The sequence below is a fragment of the Silurus aristotelis genome, assembly GCF_946808225.1.
Source record: "Silurus aristotelis genome assembly, chromosome: 21".
Lineage (NCBI taxonomy): Eukaryota > Metazoa > Chordata > Actinopteri > Siluriformes > Siluridae > Silurus > Silurus aristotelis.
This window is the reverse complement of record NC_139594.1, coordinates 11,499,033-11,518,565: the sequence shown is the minus strand read 5'-3', so window position 1 is coordinate 11,518,565 and position 19,533 is coordinate 11,499,033. Positions and strand designations below refer to the sequence as shown.

General features: G+C 37.8%; 2 protein-coding genes across 2 annotated transcripts; both read left to right on the top strand.

The window, feature by feature from the left end:
- The first annotated feature begins 95 nt into the window (after positions 1-95).
- Positions 96-5,881, top strand: matn1 (matrilin 1). The gene is made up of 8 exons (XM_083523911.1): positions 96-1,144; positions 2,545-2,891; positions 3,019-3,241; positions 3,883-4,005; positions 4,148-4,552; positions 4,639-4,785; positions 4,899-4,979; positions 5,376-5,881. Exons 1-8 carry the CDS (start codon positions 1,063-1,065, stop codon positions 5,423-5,425), a joined length of 1,458 nt encoding a protein of 485 aa, XP_083380037.1. The 5' UTR covers positions 96-1,062; the 3' UTR covers positions 5,426-5,881.
- A 1,975-nt stretch (positions 5,882-7,856) lies between these two features.
- Positions 7,857-18,612, top strand: sesn2 (sestrin 2). Its single transcript, XM_083524077.1, has 10 exons — positions 7,857-8,106; positions 9,273-9,341; positions 11,111-11,305; positions 11,411-11,593; positions 15,693-15,905; positions 16,016-16,157; positions 16,642-16,754; positions 17,067-17,257; positions 17,447-17,591; positions 18,020-18,612. The coding sequence occupies exons 1-10, from the start codon at positions 8,101-8,103 to the stop codon at positions 18,104-18,106; spliced, it is 1,344 nt and encodes a 447-aa protein (XP_083380203.1). The 5' UTR covers positions 7,857-8,100; the 3' UTR covers positions 18,107-18,612.
- The last annotated feature ends 921 nt before the right edge of the window (positions 18,613-19,533 follow it).

Genomic DNA, 19,533 nt, shown 5'->3' with positions numbered 1-19,533 from the left:
TACATAGTTTTGAGCATACAAGTGTGGGTATAAGGGGGTTTAATATTTCTAGCACATTCCCAGCACAAACATATTTACATTGACAAACAGCTTACGGGAAGTTGTAGTTTAATAGTTTGTTTCTCTGAGCATTTTTAGATGTTGGTTTTAAAAGGCAAATAAAATTGTGAAAAAAAATTTTTTGGGGGGGGGAAGGTTTGGGGTGTGTTTGGATGTCTTAATATTGACAGTGGACTGAAGCTGACCCAAGTTAGGCCAAAATGGGTGGGTGTTTTGTGTGTGTTCGCTGCGTCTCAGCTTGTCAGAATTCTGGCCACTGCTGAACTTGGATTCATGCATGCTGACCAACTCTGTATCATAAATAGTTCTCACACACTATTAATCTATATATACAGCTTGTGTGCATTAGGTAAAAATATAATTTTCTCTTTCTTCTATCTTCTTTGCTCTCTCTCTCACACACACACACAGTGAATTGATAAAGTCCCATAATTTTCCTAGAAGTTATTTGGGCTTCATATGTGTATATAACCATATACATACATACTCTTGTATATGGATTTACAAGACTCTATATGGTACATGCACGTTACGCACGCTCACTAAAAAGCTCAAACAGTACTAGCTGTGTTAGCAAGGCACTCATGCTTCCCACACACTTCCTGTGGCTAAATCAATGTATGTGTGTGATTTTACCTTTAGAGGAAAACTGCCAGAAAAGAGAGATTCATTTGAATGTTTATTTGAGTCCGACCCCAAGTCAAAGACCCTCCCAGAGCCCCAAACTAACCTGGTCCACCTTATACACACATACACATTGCATAGATCAAGGTATGTTTGTCTTTCCTGTCCGAACTGTAATTTTTGTTGCGGGTATTTCCCCCTCCTCCCCACCAAACTTTTACAGACACACCTTATGGATGAGGGGGGACGTCTTTAGACCTACCGTAAGGGTATCTGTACGTGTCTGTGCACTGATAACCGGACAGTCTCTCACACTCTCTGTACATCAGTGTGCAGCTGGTTCCTGAGACTGTCATTAGAACTCTTGCTACATACAGTATGGCGTTACTAGGGTTTGTGATGCTACTGTGCATCTTGGGAGCTCAAGCCACAGTGGACCTTCGAAATGCTGCTGCCATGGGTGAGAAAACCAACTAATCTCTATATACATTACATTTCATACATTATAAGATCAGGTAATAAACACCTTTTCTCTGATGCTGACATGATTACAACTCAGTTCTGGCTCTGTTAATGGGTTCCATTTAAAACCTTTTTTTCCCCCAAAAGATAAATCCTCTTTTGTAGGGCCTCACGGATGAGCACAATTTTGAACTTTCTTTTTCTAAGAGTGTTTGTCTTATAAAACAACTCATTAAATATCTGTACATGTGCATTTTTGTTTCTTTCTTTGAGTGCAACTGATCAGCACTTAATCATGTATTTTGACAGACATTTTGTATGCTTTATATGCAAATTCTTGTTTATTTCTTTGCTTTTCAAATTTTAAAAAATCAAGTAATTTAAATTTGAGCTGATTGGCTCAAGGGCCTGACAGTAAATGGATGAATTAAAACTTTAATAAAATAGTGACAGGAAAATATCTTAAAAGTTATTTATATAAATGTATGTACACTAGTTATTGGTGCAGAACTTGACCAAAGGCAGCATGAAGTGAGTGTGTGTGTGTGTGTGTGTGTGTGTGTCCCCAGACCCATAGATCAATATATCTTTTATGTATCTTTCTATGTATGTTTGGGATGATGTTCAGACACATACAGTGCACCCATATACTTAGACACACTGCTCAAGGACCTCAGATCTCATACCTTTGTATCATCATCAAACATTATCCTACCCTCATTTCACCTTTCTTTACCACCTGTTCAGTCTCTGTTGCAGCATGAAGAGGCTGTGTGTGTGTGTGTGTGTGTGTGTGTGTGTGTGTGTGTGTGTGTGTGTGTGTGTTTTTGCAACCGTAAAAAATGTGTGCTACAGATATTTCAAATGTGCATGTGTAGTGTTTGTGTATATATGTATATTCGCTGTGTATAGAAGATTTCTGTGCAGTTGAGAAATGGTGGAAATAATCTACAAAAATCTTCAGAAATGTATTCACGTAGCAACTACAGTCACGTACAATGGGGGCATTTAAACCGTGTGTGTATGTGTGCCTACGTGCAAATACCTGTGGTAGCATGTATAATCAATGGGAGTTATTATGAATCGTGCCAGCACTGTAAGCTTATTGAGCTACCTGCTGACTTTGCACTCCTACCTTCAGTCTCATCCCTCCCACACACACGGGAACCCAAATCCCAGCATCAATTTCAATGTAATTATATTACTCAAAACTGTTTTAGCTACTGTCTTTGTAAATACACAACTAAAGTAATACATTAGTGTTTCATGAGCAACATTCTGACATTTACATGTTATTAAATCCCAGTGCTTCTCTGATAGTTGTATATAATTATAGCACATTCTAGTTAGAGGTTCACCAGATTCAGAATAATAAAACAAATTTCTCCTCCTTTATAGCTGCAGGACTATGTAAGACCAAGCCTACTGACCTGGTGTTCATCATTGACAGCTCTCGAAGTGTGCGGCCCTCTGAGTTTGAGCAGGTCAAAGTGTTTCTCAACAAGATAATAGAGGGTCTGGATGTGGGGCCTGATGCAACACGCGTGGGTGTTGTGAACTATGCCAGCAGGGTGAAGAATGAGGTGTCGCTGAAGTCCTACAAGGCAAAGCCTGCCCTGATTAAGGCTGTATCAAAGATCGAGCCCCTCTCCTCTGGTACCATGACTGGGTTGGCCATCCAGTTTGCCATGAACGTTGCCTTCAGCGAGGCAGAGGGTGCACGGGCCAAATCTGATATCAGCAAGGTCAGGAATGAATTAAAAGCACATTTAAACAGCCTTAAATATCTTCAAACCAGATATTTTACAACCCTTTATTATTAGCAGATTTATTGCTATTATTTTAACCAATTTTTTTTTTACATAAGCACAGGTAGCAATCATTGTGACAGATGGGCGACCACAGGACAACGTGCGTGATATTGCAGCAAAAGCACGGGAGTCTGGCATTGAGATATATGCCATCGGTGTGGGCCGAGTGGACATGAACACACTGAAGCAAATAGCAAGTGAGCCTCTGGATGAGCACACCGATTATGTGGAAAGCTACAGCTTTATTGAGAAGCTCACCCAGAAGTTTAAGGAAGCCTTTTGTGGTGAGTATGTGAGACCAGGTAGCTAGTATTTATGGAATGGAAGGATAGACTCCTCAAGAAGGATCATCGTCATCATTTATTATGAAAAGGGTCGAAAGTAAATTTGCCACGCTAAATAGCCTGTAGAAGGCATGTGGTTTCTAGGAGCATGCTGTCTTTAAGTGCTCGCTTTTACCCCACCCCCTAAGGTGGGATGAGTGAAGCACATGCTCTTGTATTGCAGTGGTTCTCAATATCTAACAGAAATAATAAATAAATAAATGAATGGATTAAAAAAAAAAAAAAATTGATAAATAAATGATTGACAGGTTATAAAAACATAAAATTGAAGAAAAGTTGAGAACCAGTGCTATAGACTGCTAAACTTGTATCAGAGCAACAGGCACCTGAAAGTACAATATATCCTGCCTTAACAGTGCCTCAGGTGCCTCATATCCCTCGGGTGCATGGTCCTCTGATGGGTATCACCAGTCTGTTTTAAGGATTTGTTGTTTTCTGTAAAGAGCACAGCAAATCATTAAATGTAACCCAAAGACTTTCTCTTACATTTTTCACTTAACATAGTATTATTCTCTCCTTTCTAACTCACTTCACCTACCATCATGTGCGTGTGTATGTGCGTGACACCGATGGCGGCACAGTGTCCGACTTGTGCGCAACAGGTGATCATGACTGTGAGCACATTTGCGTCAGCATACCGGGATCATTCAGGTGTGCCTGCCGAGAGGGCTACACACTCAAGGAAGATGGCCGTTCCTGCAGTGGTGAGTATGAATATGTGTGTGTACTGGCTAAATGTCTTTATTATAACTGTGAACAAAGCAGAAGGCACTAAGACGGCTTCCCAAATCAGTAAATGTCTGAATTATCCAACCACAAAGTGCTCCATCTTTTTTGCTGTCGCAGCCTGCAGTGATGCTGCCACAGATGTGGTCTTCCTGATTGATGGATCAAAAAGTGTGAGGCCAGAGAACTTTGAGCTGGTGAAGAAGTGGATCAACCAGATTGTGGATGGGCTAGACATTTCCGACAGAAATGTCCATGTGGGTCTGGTGCAATACTCTAGTTCGGTCAAGCAGGAGTTTAATCTCGGAAAGTACACCACCAAGAAAGACATCAAGGATGCTGTGAAGAAGATGCCCTACATGGAGCGTGGAACCATGACTGGCCAGGCGATTGGCTTTTTGGTGGATAAAAGCTTCAACATTGCCAATGGTGCCAGGCCGGGAGCAGTCAAGGTGGGCATCGTTTTCACTGATGGCAGGTCACAAGACTATATAGGAGATGCGGCAAAGAAGACCAAAGAGCAAGGTAAGGATACAGGACACTCAGACTAGTTTAATGTAACGCTACAGCACAAGGAAAATTTGCTTATTTGTTTTTGGTGTACATTTTAGGCTTCAGGATGTATGCTGTTGGGGTCGGAAACGCAGTCGAGGATGAGTTGAAAGAAATTGCCTCTGAACCGGAAAATTACTTCTACACTGCTGATTTCAAAGCCATAAATGAGATTGGCAAAAAGCTGCAAATCAGCACTTGTGCACGTAATACCGATACACTATCATTAATATAGCATTAACATTAAAATATATTTAAAATACATGTTTTTAAATGTGGTTCTATAAAAATACAAATTTAGCTGTTATTGCACTTGCAGCTGAAGATCCCTGTGAATGTCAGACACTTACGAAGTTCCAGAAAAAAGTGGAGGAGGCACTGCAGGCATTAACAAAGAAATATATCCTTTTCTCTGTTTTTGTTTCAATGGTTAAAGGTCTAAATAGGTAAGTATGCATGTGCAAAGAAAATACATTTGATTAAATATTTAACAAGATGTTTCTGATGATATGTTTGGAAACTATATCTAGGGTTAGTAGTTCCTTGATGTGTTGTTTGTTAAATTAAAGGAATATGTTTTTTCTAATGGCTTAAATAATATTATTCTAATGGCAAACAGAGCTACAAAAGAAAGCATGACTTGGGTCTGGTGGTGATAGTAGTAGTGATGGAACTCTTTAAAGGTTTTACACTAGATTTTAATGTATATTTTTTAAATTTTATTTTATTAAGAAGACTGCAGTTTAAATGTACTGTATATTATTTTATGATGTGTTTTCTTTAACAACTTAATTACTGGAGGGAATAACAAAGAGGATCATTGCTCTGGAAAAGAAAATCGTGTGAAAAAGAGGCTTGTCACGACCGATCACCAATTTCACTCACTACTGCTAAGGCACCTCCTGTGACATCTGACTCAATGTTTTTCCTGTCTTTTTTTGCTTCAGTTGTCTCATTACATCTGCTTGAAATCACTAAATGTTCCAGGACTGAAGCACTGATCATCTTAGAGTTTTATTTAAACATGATTTCACTATGACAGGAAAGAGACTTGTGCATGTTAAATACAGAGCAGTTATTCCATGATTGACCCATTATCTTAAAATCTAAGAACATCAGCTCATCCATATGATGAATTGTACTTAAACGATGCAGTTTAAAGGTTTCTACCTTATTTAAGGAATTTTGCTATATTACCACAAGTTTTGTATTTCTATCTGTCACTTGTTCTTCTCTCTGTCATTTAAACTTCACATCAACTTGTGTCCAAACAAAACGCTATAGTGGATTATATATATATATATATATATATATATATATATATATATATATATATATATATATATATATATATATATATATATATATATATATATTATTATATTATATTATATAATATTAATTTAATATAAAAGTTGACTTGAAATACGTGTGAATGCCTGTTTCCTTCGTGAAAAAAATTACTAACATTACTTACAATTACTTACATTTGTATCCACACACACACACACACACACACACACACACACACACACACACACACACACACACACACACACACACACACACACACTTAAACATTCGAACTTACACAGCAACACATGCACTAGACAAGCATTTTAAGATCAATTTGCTTGTTATAATTTAGTAAAAATATGTTGTGTCTGTCTTACTGTGTCTGGATCAGACTTTTTTCTTTGTGTGCATGGATGTGTGTCTGTTTTTAATGAAATGAAAGTAAAGGAAGTAGAGGCATTAATGTTTTTTTTTAACACACACAGCCACATTTATGCTGTGTGGTATGATAAAGTCACTCAGCAGAGATATATTAAGTTTCAGGGATTGGTATTTTGTGGTGCCACACTACACAAAAGCAGATTTGTTTAGTGGTATGAAAAACTCATTTTTAAAGACACTCAGTAACACAGTAGTCACAGTATTATTTTAATCATATTCATGTAATTTGGCACAGAGCTAGAAACATGTACTGCTTTTACAGCGGATCGCTGTAGCTATGGACAAGACCGAATACTACCTAGTCATGTCTGTGTAAGATTGGCCTTGGGATTGTAGACTACTGTGATGCTGAAAGGCCCCCATTAAGAAAATAAAAACTGTGATAGAAAATATAATTATACAATGTGTTTTATTTAAATTATTATTATTTTAAGGGACATAGTACTGTTTAAAATCACTTTATAATAATTCATCCTTTATAATAGCTTTTTCAAAACATTCATTTCATATGCTAGAGAAGAATGTCACATGACATAAAAAAAAATTAAGTAACATGCTGACCATGAGATTCTGGTAAAAACATGAGTCTAATTGTACGTGTAGAATCAGTAAACAACCCCAATAGCTTTTAGCAAGATGCAAAAATGTACAGGTTTATTCCTGCACTGAATTTGTCTGGGAGAAATAATAACATTTTGAAAACAGAAGATGGTCATGGCAAACACTGATTTGGGTCTATTTTTAATTTCTGTTCCTCATTGTTAAAGATATATGTGTTACACATTTTAGCATATTTACATGTATCTTGCACAGTTCTGTATATAATAAACCAAAAAGGTACAGTTTTATATGTGCTCTATAAGTTTTAACCCAGAAGACCTTTAGGTCCATGGTACCCTAATCTACCATTGGACTGACTGTGTAGGCCAAATTTAGCCTAATTTCAGGTTAGAGAGTAGAACTGAAACTGCACTGAGGGGACTTTAGGATCCCCAGGTAGCGAAGGCAAAATATAGAAGTTAGAAGTATGGATCTACCTGAGTGTATGTGTGTGTTTGTGTGTTGAATAACCTACACAGTCAAATGGATCCAGTTTACCCTCTAAAACTAGGATATAAATTTAACCTCATGAGGTTTATAATGCTGGAATTAAACTGTGTGTGTATATATATATATATATATATATATATATATATATATATATATATATATATATATATATATACACACACACACACACATACACATACACATACACACACACACACACACACACAATGAATAAGGTCGACCTTCAAACACTTTTAATAAGCAACCACTGCAAACACTTGGGACAATAATAATAATGCAACAATACAAACAAAACAATATATAAATAGTGATTTACATAAAAGAAACACTACACAAAAACAGCAATAATATATTAAAATAAAAAATATATAGTTTTGGCAGCTACATTTTTACAGTACGTAGTTCTACCCAATACACTGACGTACGTGCTTCAGAATCGTTCACGTGCAGATTGAGATATCGCGGGAGTTCACGATATGACTTGGTTGCAGGTCGGTTGCGTCACGCTGCCGCAGCGCGAGCTGATGATGCAACAGCTGATCGCGGTGTGTTCAGGTTGACCACGCCCCCTCCGGTGTTCACTTCCTGGTTTCCGCACTGAGTCTATGTCGAATATAATCCAGTTAGCTTGCAGTAAGAATCCGCTACAGACAATCAGGGAGACGTACAGAAGTTTCTATTCATCTCGCAGCTTCAGCACATGATCTCGTCTGATGAAGGTAAGTTTATGGAGAGATGATTGGAGGGAATTTTAGCTGCCATTGGCCCTTTGTTCCTGATTCAGGAGCGCTTTCTCCGCGCCGGGTCCAGAGTTAAAGTGACTGCGCACTTTGGGTTGATTAGAGTTTATAACTTATGAACCGATCATAAATCTTACATTTTAATGTAAAATTTAACGTGAGGCTCTTGGTTCGTTTTTTTTATATATATACAATTGATGTGCGAATTGATCGAGTTGTGCATTTAGTGTCTGAAAGAGACCGATGTGGACTGTATGAAAATAACTAGTGCATTACGTCTTCTATTGCTTGAGCGCTCTCTCTTTCTCTCTCTCTCTCTCTCTCTCTCTCTCTCTCTCTCTCGCCCCCCCATTTGTCCCTTTTAATCCATATCTTGTCCTCTTCCTGTTTTTTTGTTTTTCGTTTTCTTCTTTTGTCTCTTTTTTTGTCCATTTATATTTTCTCTCCGTCTCCCTGTTTCTGTAAATGTTTTCCTTTTTTGTCTCCTTCTGCCTCTTCTCTCTTCATCCCTGTCTTTCTTCCCCTATCTCTACTCTTCTTGTTCCTGTCTCTTCATCCCCGTCTTTCTTCCCCTGTCTCTACTCTTCTTGTTCCTGTCTCTTCATCCCCGTCTTTCTTCCCCTGTCTCTACTCTTCTTGTTCCTGTCTCTTCATCCCCGTCTTTCTTCCCCTGTCTCTACTCTTCTTGTTCCTGTCTCTTCATCCCCGTCTTTCTTCCCCTGTCTCTACTCTTCTTGTTCCTGTCTCTTCATCCCCGTCTTTCTTCCCCTGTCTCTACTCTTCTTGTTCCTGTCTCTTCATCCCCGTCTTTCTTCCCCTGTCTCTACTCTTCTTGTTCCTGTCTCTTCATCCCCGTCTTTCTTCCCCTGTCTCTACTCTTCTTGTTCCTGTCTCTTCATCCCCGTCTTTCTTCCCCTGTCTCTACTCTTCTTGTTCCTGTCTCTTCATCCCCGTCTTTCTTCCCCTGTCTCTACTCTTCTTGTTCCTGTCTCTTCCTCTCCTTGTCTCAACGTTTTCCTATATACTGCTCAATGTCTTCTTCTCTTTCTCTAATTGTCTTTCTGCTACAATTTCTTTTTTTTTGCCCCCTGCTTTATCCTTTGCTGGTCTTGTGTTCCTGATCTCCCCATCTCCTTCTTTTCCAGGAGGAGGGTGCTTTAGAGGTCCTTCAGCCATTGCCCTCGGGGCCCAGTGCCTTCATTCCAGCTGAATTGGTGTGTATTGCATTCACATATCATATTTGTTGGTGCATTTGCATAGTGAGCTTCAAAGTTGCTTTGCATAAAATCATTTGCTTGATTAAAGGAAAAATGTAAATGTATAGAAAAACATATATTCATTCTTGCTTCAAGTTTTAAGCTCTTAAGACATATTCATAGCTTTAAGATGATGGTTCACCAAGCCAGCATTTTACAAGAGATAAATCTTTACACGGAAGATGTAAAATATGTGTAGTTACAGCACACAATATAATCATAACCAGCAGGTTCAGGGCCAGCTTTTTTTTAATAACCACCTGAACTCTATGCTGCACGGATCAGACACTGATTGCTTACTAATGTTTTACTGATTTTACTTCCAGTAATCATTGTGCATTTCAGCTCCACTCTGTATATAATTAGAATGAAATCTGTAAATAATTGTAAATTCACTGCATATCCTAAATTGTTCTATATCTGTATATACACCTTTTGTACATACAATGTACATATCTCGTAAATGTATGTCTACATAGATTGTGCTTTGCACATATTCTAATTTTCATTTTCACTTAAAGATCATATATAGACACATTTTAACTATCTTTAAATTTTGACATTTCATAGCTGCTGGTGTGGTAGACAAATGTTATAAAAAAGAGAACGGAATGGAGGAACTCAGCAAGCGAACTGATTTGTTTAAAAAAAGAAAAAAACGTGTATTGGTGCACAAATGCATAAGCATTTGCTAAAAAACCACGACAGTGACTAAAAATAGAATTGTTTACTGCTGCTGTTATTTGCTGTTTTTAGATTTAGTGTTTGTTTGCACCGTTTTAATTGAATCTATCACTATGTTGTTAGTGAGCTGATTGCGCAACCTGATGCTCGTGAGTCACAACAGAACAGATCATGTGCGACTGACTTGAAATTAACAAACAGTTTACACAATAGCACTTTATTAAACTTTACCATTTTCACATGATGAGGAAATACAGTTCTGCTCACCTTGCTGATGTTTTGCCTGCATCCGTGACATCAGTGTATTTTCTTTTCCCGCTGTATTTACTGCTATTTTCAAGCAGCTGCGTTATCTTGCCTTCACGCTAACCCGTAACTTGAGCAGCCCACCTAATCAATGACTGCATTCGTTGACAAATTTCGATTAGTTGTTGCAGCCCTAGTAGCCCAATAGCCATATCTATATATATCTATACACACATATACTTATAATACAATTTTGCATAGATAGATAGATAGATAGATAGATAGATAGATAGATAGATAGATAGATATAAAATATCTATCTATCTATCTATCTATCTATCTATCTATCTCTCTCTCTCTCTCTCTCTCTCTCTCTCTCTCTCTCTCTCTCTCTCTCTCTCTCATATATATATATATATATCTGCATTTGTCAATTTGCACAGTGCAACATTTTGGACCTCTAGTAGATGTCAAGCTGCATTTCATTGCTGAATACATGTGTTATGCATTACGTTTGTATAAATAACTTTTTTATTTATTAAGGGTGGGACCACCTAATATGACGTGGACTACTACTTGTTATATTAATGAGAAGCAATAAGGCATCTCTGCTTGCATATTAATCATGTTGCTTAATAATTCAGAAATTTTTCTGTCTTGCAATAACTTTTAGGTCATCTCTTTAGTTGGGGGGAAGGGAGGGGTTTTATGTATTTTAAATGGATGTATGGATGTTGTTATTGTAGAAATCAAAAGCTGTGTATCTGTACTATACCTGGTGTTAATTTATGTCTTAGATTCTGAATGAGGCAGCGGGGCATGAGGTGCTGACAGACCAGGATACTCTGTTGTCGGTCAGTCATGCCGATCATGTCACTGCAGTAATGGGGATGCATCCTGCCTACCTAAACTGCTTCTTGCACACCCAGAATGCATTGCTGCAGCCAGATGGGCCCTTGCCATTATCATGGAGACACTATATTATCATAATGGTGAGAGAAAATGCCACATTTGATGTTTTCCCAATTGGTACGTGTGTCCGAATGAGAAATGTCTCTTTGCAATATTGTCGCAACAGGTTTTATTTGTTTCTTCAGGCATCTGCTCGACATCAGTGCTCCTACCTCGTCCATCTGCATAGCTCTGCATTTCTACTGGCTGGTGGCGATGAGTCTTGGCTCAGAGGTATTCACTGTGCCCCCCTTAAACTCCAGCGCTTGCTGATGCTTAATAAACTTCTAGCACATCGGCCGTGGCTCATCACCCAGACTCACATACAGGTAACAGACCAATGCACGTGCATATACAAAGTGGATGAATACAACAAGAAATGCTATTTTAAGTTGACGTTGTGTTGTTTTGAGGTGGATATCAACAGATGTGCACCAAACAGAGCATGAATGTTGACTCAAAGCAAACAAAGGCTATTTCAGTACTGAGATCTTGTATACAACACACACAGTATAGACAGATGATTGGTATGTGCCTGCAGCTCTAATATAGCAGCCACACACACATCATGGAAAAATTGCACCAGTAAAGCATTGCTTCTGGGGCTAAAGCCGTTTAATCTACAACATGAGTTACCTGAATTGTGTCTGTTGTAGTTGTAATAAATTAATAGAAAATGTATTATCTCACTGTTTACCAAATTTGACCATTTGTATTCAAAGTTCTGTTGTACACCTTTAATTTATGACAATACTGCTGTAAACAGTATCAAAATATTATTGGGTGGGACTTCTGTTTTTCATATTTTCTGTGGGTGTAGAGCACAATAAATTCCAGAATATTCATTTAAGTACTTGATAATGTCACCCAAAGCAGATAAACCTCTGCCAGCATAAGGATGAAAGACTAACTAAACTTCAGAAATGTTCTTGCTCTTTGTATAAATGCCCTAATCAAAATCTTTAAAATCACGTCATGTTATTATATATTATATGGCCAAATGTATGTGGACACCAAATCAGCTCCAAAGTCTGTTCCAAAGTTGGAACCACAGTTTTGTATGGTGGCTTTGTATTATTATGTACTTATTTAATAATAAGATTATTATTTGTATCATGTAGAATTTGCATGTCCCTTCACTGGAACTGATTGGCTTAAACCTGTTAATGATCAAAAAGAAAGCTCCATGAAAAGCTTTTGCAACCTTTTTGGCTATATACATAGTGTATATGGTTTTATATATTATATATATATATATATATATATATATATATATATATATATATATATATATATATATATATATATATATATAATTTTATATATATAATACCTTCCCGTGGGCTCACCAGCTGCAGGAGGGACCTTAAGGAACCGGTGCCGAGAGGATTGGGCAGCAGTCGAAGGCGGGGGCCTTGACAGCCCGATCCCTGGACACGGAGAAGTGTCTGGAGAATCTGCTTAGACTGCTGCCCCCGCGACCCGAATTACAGATAAGCGGGAGAAGATGAAATGAAATATATATAATACACAGTAAGGAAAATAAGTATTTGAACACCCTGCTATTTTGCAAGTTCTCAAACTTAGAAATCATGGAGGGGTCTGAAATTATCATCGTAGGTGCATGTCCACTGTGAGAGACATAATCTAAAAAAAAAATAATCCAGAAATCACAATGTATGATTTTTTTTTAACTATTTATTTGTATGATACAGCTGCAAATAAGTATTTGAACACCTGAGAAATTCCATGTTAATATTTGGTACAGTAGCCATTGTTTGCAATTACAGAGGTCGAACGTTTCCTGTAGTTTCTCACCAGGTTTGCACACACTGCAGGAGGGATTTTGGCCCACTCCTCCACACAGATCTTCTCTAGATCAGTCAGGTTTCTGGCCTGTCGCTGAGAAACACAGAGTTTGAGCTCCCTCCAAAGATTCTCTATTGGGTTTAGGTCTGGAGACTGGCTAGGCCACACCAGAACCTTGATATGCTTCTTACTGAGCCACTCCTTGGTTATCCTGGCTGTGTGCTTCGGGTCATTGTCATGTTGGAAGACCCAGCCTCGACCCATCTTCAATGCTCTAACTGAGGGAAGGAGGTTGTTCCCCAAAATCTCACAATACATGGCCCCGGTCATCCTCTCCTTAATACAGTGCAGTCGCCCTGTCCCATGTGCAGAAAAACACCCCCAAAGCATGATGCTACCACCCCCATGCTTCACAGTAGTGATGGTGTTCTTGGGATGGTACTCATCATTCTTCTTCCTCCAAACACGTTTAGTGGAATTATGACCCAAAAGTTCTATTTTGGTCTCATCTGTCCACATGACTTTCTCCCATGACTCCTCTGGATCATCCAAATGGTCATTGGCAAACTTAAGACGTGCCCGGACATGTGCTGGTTTAAGCAGGGGAACCTTCCCTGCCATGCATTATTTCAAACCATGACGTCTTAGTGTATTACCAACAGTAACCTTGGAAACGGTGGTCCCAGCTCTTTTCAGGTCATTGACCAGCTCCTCCCGTGTAGTTCTGGGCTAAATTCTCACCTTCCTTGGGATCATTGAGACCCCACAAGGTGAGATCTTGAATGGAGCCCCTGTCCGAGGGAGATTGACAGTCATGCTTAGCTTCTTCCATTTTCTAATGATTGCTCCAACAGTGCAGTTTTTTCACCAAACCCCTTGGCAATTTTCCCGTAGCCCTTTCCAGCCTTGTGGGGTTGTACAATTTTGTCTCTAGTGTCTTTGGACAGCTCTTTGGTCTTGGCCATGTTAGTAGTTGGATTCTTACTGATTGTATGGGGTGGACAGGTGTCTTTATGCAGCTAAAGACCTTAAACAGGTGCATCTAATTTAGGATAATAAATGTAGTGGAGGTGGACATTTTAAAGGCAGACTAACAGGTCTTTGAGGGTCAGAATTCTAGCTGATAGACAGGTGTTTAAATACTTATTTGCAGCTGTATCATACAAATAAATAGTTTAAAAATCATATATTGTGATTTCTGGATTTTCTTTTTTAGATTATGTCTCTCACAGTGGACATGCACCTACGATGACAATTTCAGACCCCTCCATGATTTCTAAGTGGGAGAACTTGCAAAATAGCAGGGTGTTCACAAACTTATTTTCCTCACTGTATATACAGTACAGACCAAAAGTTTGGACACACCTTCTCATTTAAAGAGTTTTCTTTATTTTCATGACTATAAAAATTGTAGATTCACACTGAAGGCATCAAAACTATGAATTAACACATGTGGAATTATATAAATAACAAAAAATTGTGAAACAACTGAAAAATATCATATTCTAGGTTCTTCAAAGTAGCCACCTTTTGCTTTGATTACTGCTTTGCACACTCTTGGCATTCTCTTGATGAGCTTCAAGAGGTAGTCACCTGAAATGGTCTTCCAACAGTCTAGTCTCCAACAGCGGTCCAGCTCACCCCTAAACCATCTCGATTGGGTTCAGGTCCGGTGACTGTGGAGGCCAGGTCATCTGGCGCAGCACCCCATCACTCTCCTTCTTGGTCAAATAGCCCTTGATGCCTTCAGTGTGACTCTACAATTTTCATAGTCATGAAAATAAAGAAAACTCTTTGAATGAGAAGGTGTGTCCAAACTTTTGGTCTGTACTAAATATATATAATTTTTTTTATTTTTTTTTTTTTTTATTTGGGCTTCTTTGTTTAGAGTGAAACTCTTAATGAAATTAGAATGGCTAATAGTTAAAATAGTAAAACTGTATTTTGTATGCTGAAACGGAGGAACAGAATCTGCTGTCAGTTGCTCTTTTAAAGTCATTCCAGTTTAAACTGTATTATATGACTGTTCTGAGATGACTATAATCATTTCGTTTTAACCAAGGTTTAAGTAAAGTTGATAAATTTCTGATCATAGGATTCATGCGTACAGCTAGTATGCTCGGGGCTTGGTGTAAAATAAGTTCCTCTTTGAAACACTGATTATGAATTCCAGTTAAGGTTAAGTGCGTTCATGGGCAGGGCAGAAAGATTTTAACACTATTTGTTTTGTCTTGCTGGTAGTTTAATCGGAACTGTAAAATATATGATGCATCTAGGCTGTGACCTAAAAAGCTGTCAAATTTTATCAATCCTGTTATTTATGGCAACATAAGCAGCTAATTTAGATACAGTTTTACAATATACTTATAGTAATTACAGATTCTATAACACAAGTATTATGATTTGGGTAATATAACTATCCTTATAAATTATTAACTAATGTTCAAAGCCCATACAGGCCATATCACTGTTAAGGACAATAATGTACAATATTACAAGGTAATAATTTAAGCATCCACAATAGCTGCATATAACATTTAATTGAGGGTGTAGTGATTATATTGTTTTTCCACAATAATTTCATGAACAATCTTTTTTTTTTTTTTATTGCTTCCACAGGAGCTCGTGTGTCCAGGAGCAGAGCCTCGCTGGTCATTAGCAGAGCTGATTCAAGCTGTTGTCCTCATGAGCCATGCCCACTCTCTGTCCTCTTTTATCTGGGGCTGTGGCATTTACCCAGAACCGGACTGTGCAGCTGAACAGATGTCTCATTTGCCCTCCCCTGCAAAAAACAATCCCACTCCCCAGGATGGCTGCACCCATCCACACAAGGTTTTTTTTATTTTATTTTACCTTAAACTTTTAATTCTAAAAACATAACTAGCTCATATTAACAACGACGAGCATGATCGGATTTTTTAATATGTATTGTGCTCATGCAGTGGGCGGATTCTGTAAATGAAGTACAGCTATTGATGGAGAAGATGGTGATGGTTCAGCAGCAAGAAGAGGAGTTCACTCAGGAGGAGATGGTTACTCGCTTTGAGAGAGAGAGGACTGAAAGTTTACTGGAACCGGCTGAAGGTGGTGTAGTATACATTAGGCCTGTTTTATTTGAATATATATTAAGGATTTTAATGCATTAGTAAATTCATAAAAATAAAACTAGTTTTTACAGACCTAAATCATGAGAAGAAGAATCATGGCGGATTTCGGTGCTTGGTTTTCGTCTTGGTGCCTCAGTAAAATGTTTAGTGATCGTAAATATTTTTTCGGTGGATTTGTTCTTTTTTAATATCTGAATAAAGAAAGGACGTTGTGAATAAATGTGTATTTTAATAGACTTGTCAACCAACTGAAGTAGTGCCTCTTAAATGTGAATTTTTCAGCTTTAATTGTGGAAATATTATAACATTTAAATTTGTGTTATTAATTTATGAAGTACAAAATTTTGTTAAGGACCTGCTACACACACACACACACACACACAAACACATATGTATACCAGCATACACACACATACCAGCATACAGATGTTGCGTTTACTTTTTCTTTTTCTTTCTCATAGTGGACCGCTCTGTGCTTCCGGATTCTTTCTCAAGGTTTGTTCGTGATCCAGATTTCATTTATCAGGACTTCAGTCCGAGAGGAGAGCAGGCACCACCTACCATGCGAGCTCAGGTACAGCATACATAGACAAACACATAAAACTGGACTGTATGTAGGGCAAAGATGAGATGTGTGTTTTTTGTGTCCGTGCTGATTCCTCTTTAAACAAAGTGCCTACTGTGTGCACATTAGCATCAGAACTGAACTATGGAGCAATGGCTGAATTTAGATTTCTCTGATTAATGAAACATTTTTTTGGATCATGTGAACAGCCAGGTCAAAGTGCATTCCATACCTGACAAAGGAAAAAGACGTTTTTCTCTTTGACCTAAATGTGGTTAATTCTCCCTGACCGAGCTCATGTTCACGTGTGTTAATGTGCAGGATTACTCGTGGGAGGACCATGGCTTCTCTCTTATGAACAGGCTGTATGGAGAGATGGCTCAGTTGCTGGAAGAGAAGTTCCAGGTGGTGTGTGCACTGACATATCACACCATGGCTATGCACACAGATGTGGACACCTCCACCCTACGGAAAGCTCTCTGGAACTATATTCACTGCATATATGGCATCAGGTTAGTCATTTATTAGTGATGGCACGATATTAATAAGAACACCTCAGCAGGTAGAACTCGACACATTCTTCAAGATTGGTGTGAACTATTAAAAAAAAAAAGAAAAAAAAAGCTGTTTTAAAACAATGAAATAATGCAAATTTTTAAATGCCTTCATTCTTATTGGGTGCGGGTTTTTGGTATGTGCAGATATGATGATTATGACTACGGTGAAGTCAACCAGCTTTTGGAGCGTAATATGAAGGTGTATGTCAAGACTGTCGCCTGTCATCCAGAGAAGACGACATTTCGAATGTACTGCACTTTCTGGAGACAGTTCCGTCATTCAGAAAAGGTACATAACAAGGATTTAAGAAGTTAAAATATTTTGTCCAAACCTCATGTGTTCGTGTGAATGGTGTGTTGAAAAAGTTCATGCTGAGCAAATGTTATTTTAGGTAAAACTATCCCTTTAATGCCCTCATTCCTTTAATTAACTTCATAATGCACTGTCTGATCTTTATTATTATTATAATTATCACTTAAATGTCAGGATATACAGATTATACTTTGAGTATATAAATCAATTTGTTATTGCTTTAAAACCCAGCCAAAGATGATTAAAAGCCAATGCTTGTAACGTTTTGTTTACAATATGACCAGAAAGCATTTCTATTAGATCAGAACAGCGATAATTAAGAGACGCACATTAGAAATGAATGAAAGATAACAGATTTTGGTACTGGTTATGTTACTGCTTTCTCACACTTTCCCTCTTTCTAGGTTCACGTGAACCTGTTGCTGATGGAGGCAAGACTGCAGGCAGCTTTGCTTTATGCACTCAGAGCAATCACTCGTTACATGACCTAGCACACAAGCATTAAAATAAACACCCCTATCTGCAATAGCGTGATGTACAAAAAGGCACTTGTGCAATACTCAGTTTAATCTCATGCTCCTTCAGAAAACTGTGTGAGGTTAGAAAATATCAGGCACTACTGCAAAGCTCATTTTTAGTCTCTTTCACTTGCACAAATTGCAAACTTTATAGTTTTCTTGTTTATATTCTGTGATAGATGTCTTGCTACTGCTTAGTCACAGATGGGATTGGGAACATAGCTGATGTCAGTTGATAACTTTTTCCAGTGACCTCTCTTATAAAACTGTGAACTCTTTTCTAATTCAGTATTTTCTCCACTTTGTTTGCATGTGTCCCTAAGGCACTTAGCAAACTATCTCCATGCTGCCTGTCTCTCTGGTACTTGCTTGCTGGACTCCAGCCAGCTGGGAAGAAATAAAGCACATCTTGTTTGTTCTTGGTGAAACGTTTGCAAGTGAATATATGTTTATGTTCAATAAAATATTTTTTTATTGTTGATTGTGTCTAGCAGAGGTGAAAGTAAAGAAAGTGCAATTACCTTTTTTTACTTACTATATTTCAGGAAAAAAATACTTCAGTTTTTGTTATTTTTATTGTAATTTTTTAAAATTATTAATTGTTAATTTTTGTTTATGCCTTTTTTTTTTTTGCATTTTCTGTAATATGTTGGGTGCACCTTTCCTCATCACGTCTAAAATGTCTTACAGTTACGATGAGCAGCCGCTAGAGGGCAGAACAAAAAAAATAAACCCAAACAAACAAAAAATACCCCAACAATAAAACACTTGTGACGCAGATACAGGTGTCTGTCAGCTGGGTAGTATTCAATGACCATTCAAGTTAAAGTTCACCGGACGTTTAGCTGCACATATACCAGAGCCACTGAAACTCAAAATGGTTTAGGTAAATCCTAGCCCACATTTCCTCCTTATATACTGTTGGGCCAGTATATAAAGAGGAAATTTGGACTGGGGTTTAACTCTATTCACATTGAGAATGATCTAATATTTTTTAAACATATTTTGTATTTGCATTTTATCACCAGTCGTCAAAAATTGCTTATATTTACAGAAAAACCTAACGAAACCTTTCCATTGTTCTCTATTAAACGTTAAAAAACATTTACATTCAGTTCCGAGAAAAATAGTTTTTTGAACCTGCATTTTGTGTTTATTACTTACATTTTTCCATGAATGACTGTTTCAGACCATAACATGCAGACTGATCATTAAACAGACATGATGTTCTGCCTTAATTGGTAATTGGTTTTATTAAGTACATCGATTAGTTAATTGAAATTTAAAGTGTGAGATCCCAGAGGTGGGAAATGATAAAGCTGCCTATATGACTGACCCAATTTGGGATAGATGTCATGCTGATATGAAAATCTCCAGAGAAGGGTTATGGGCATCCCACA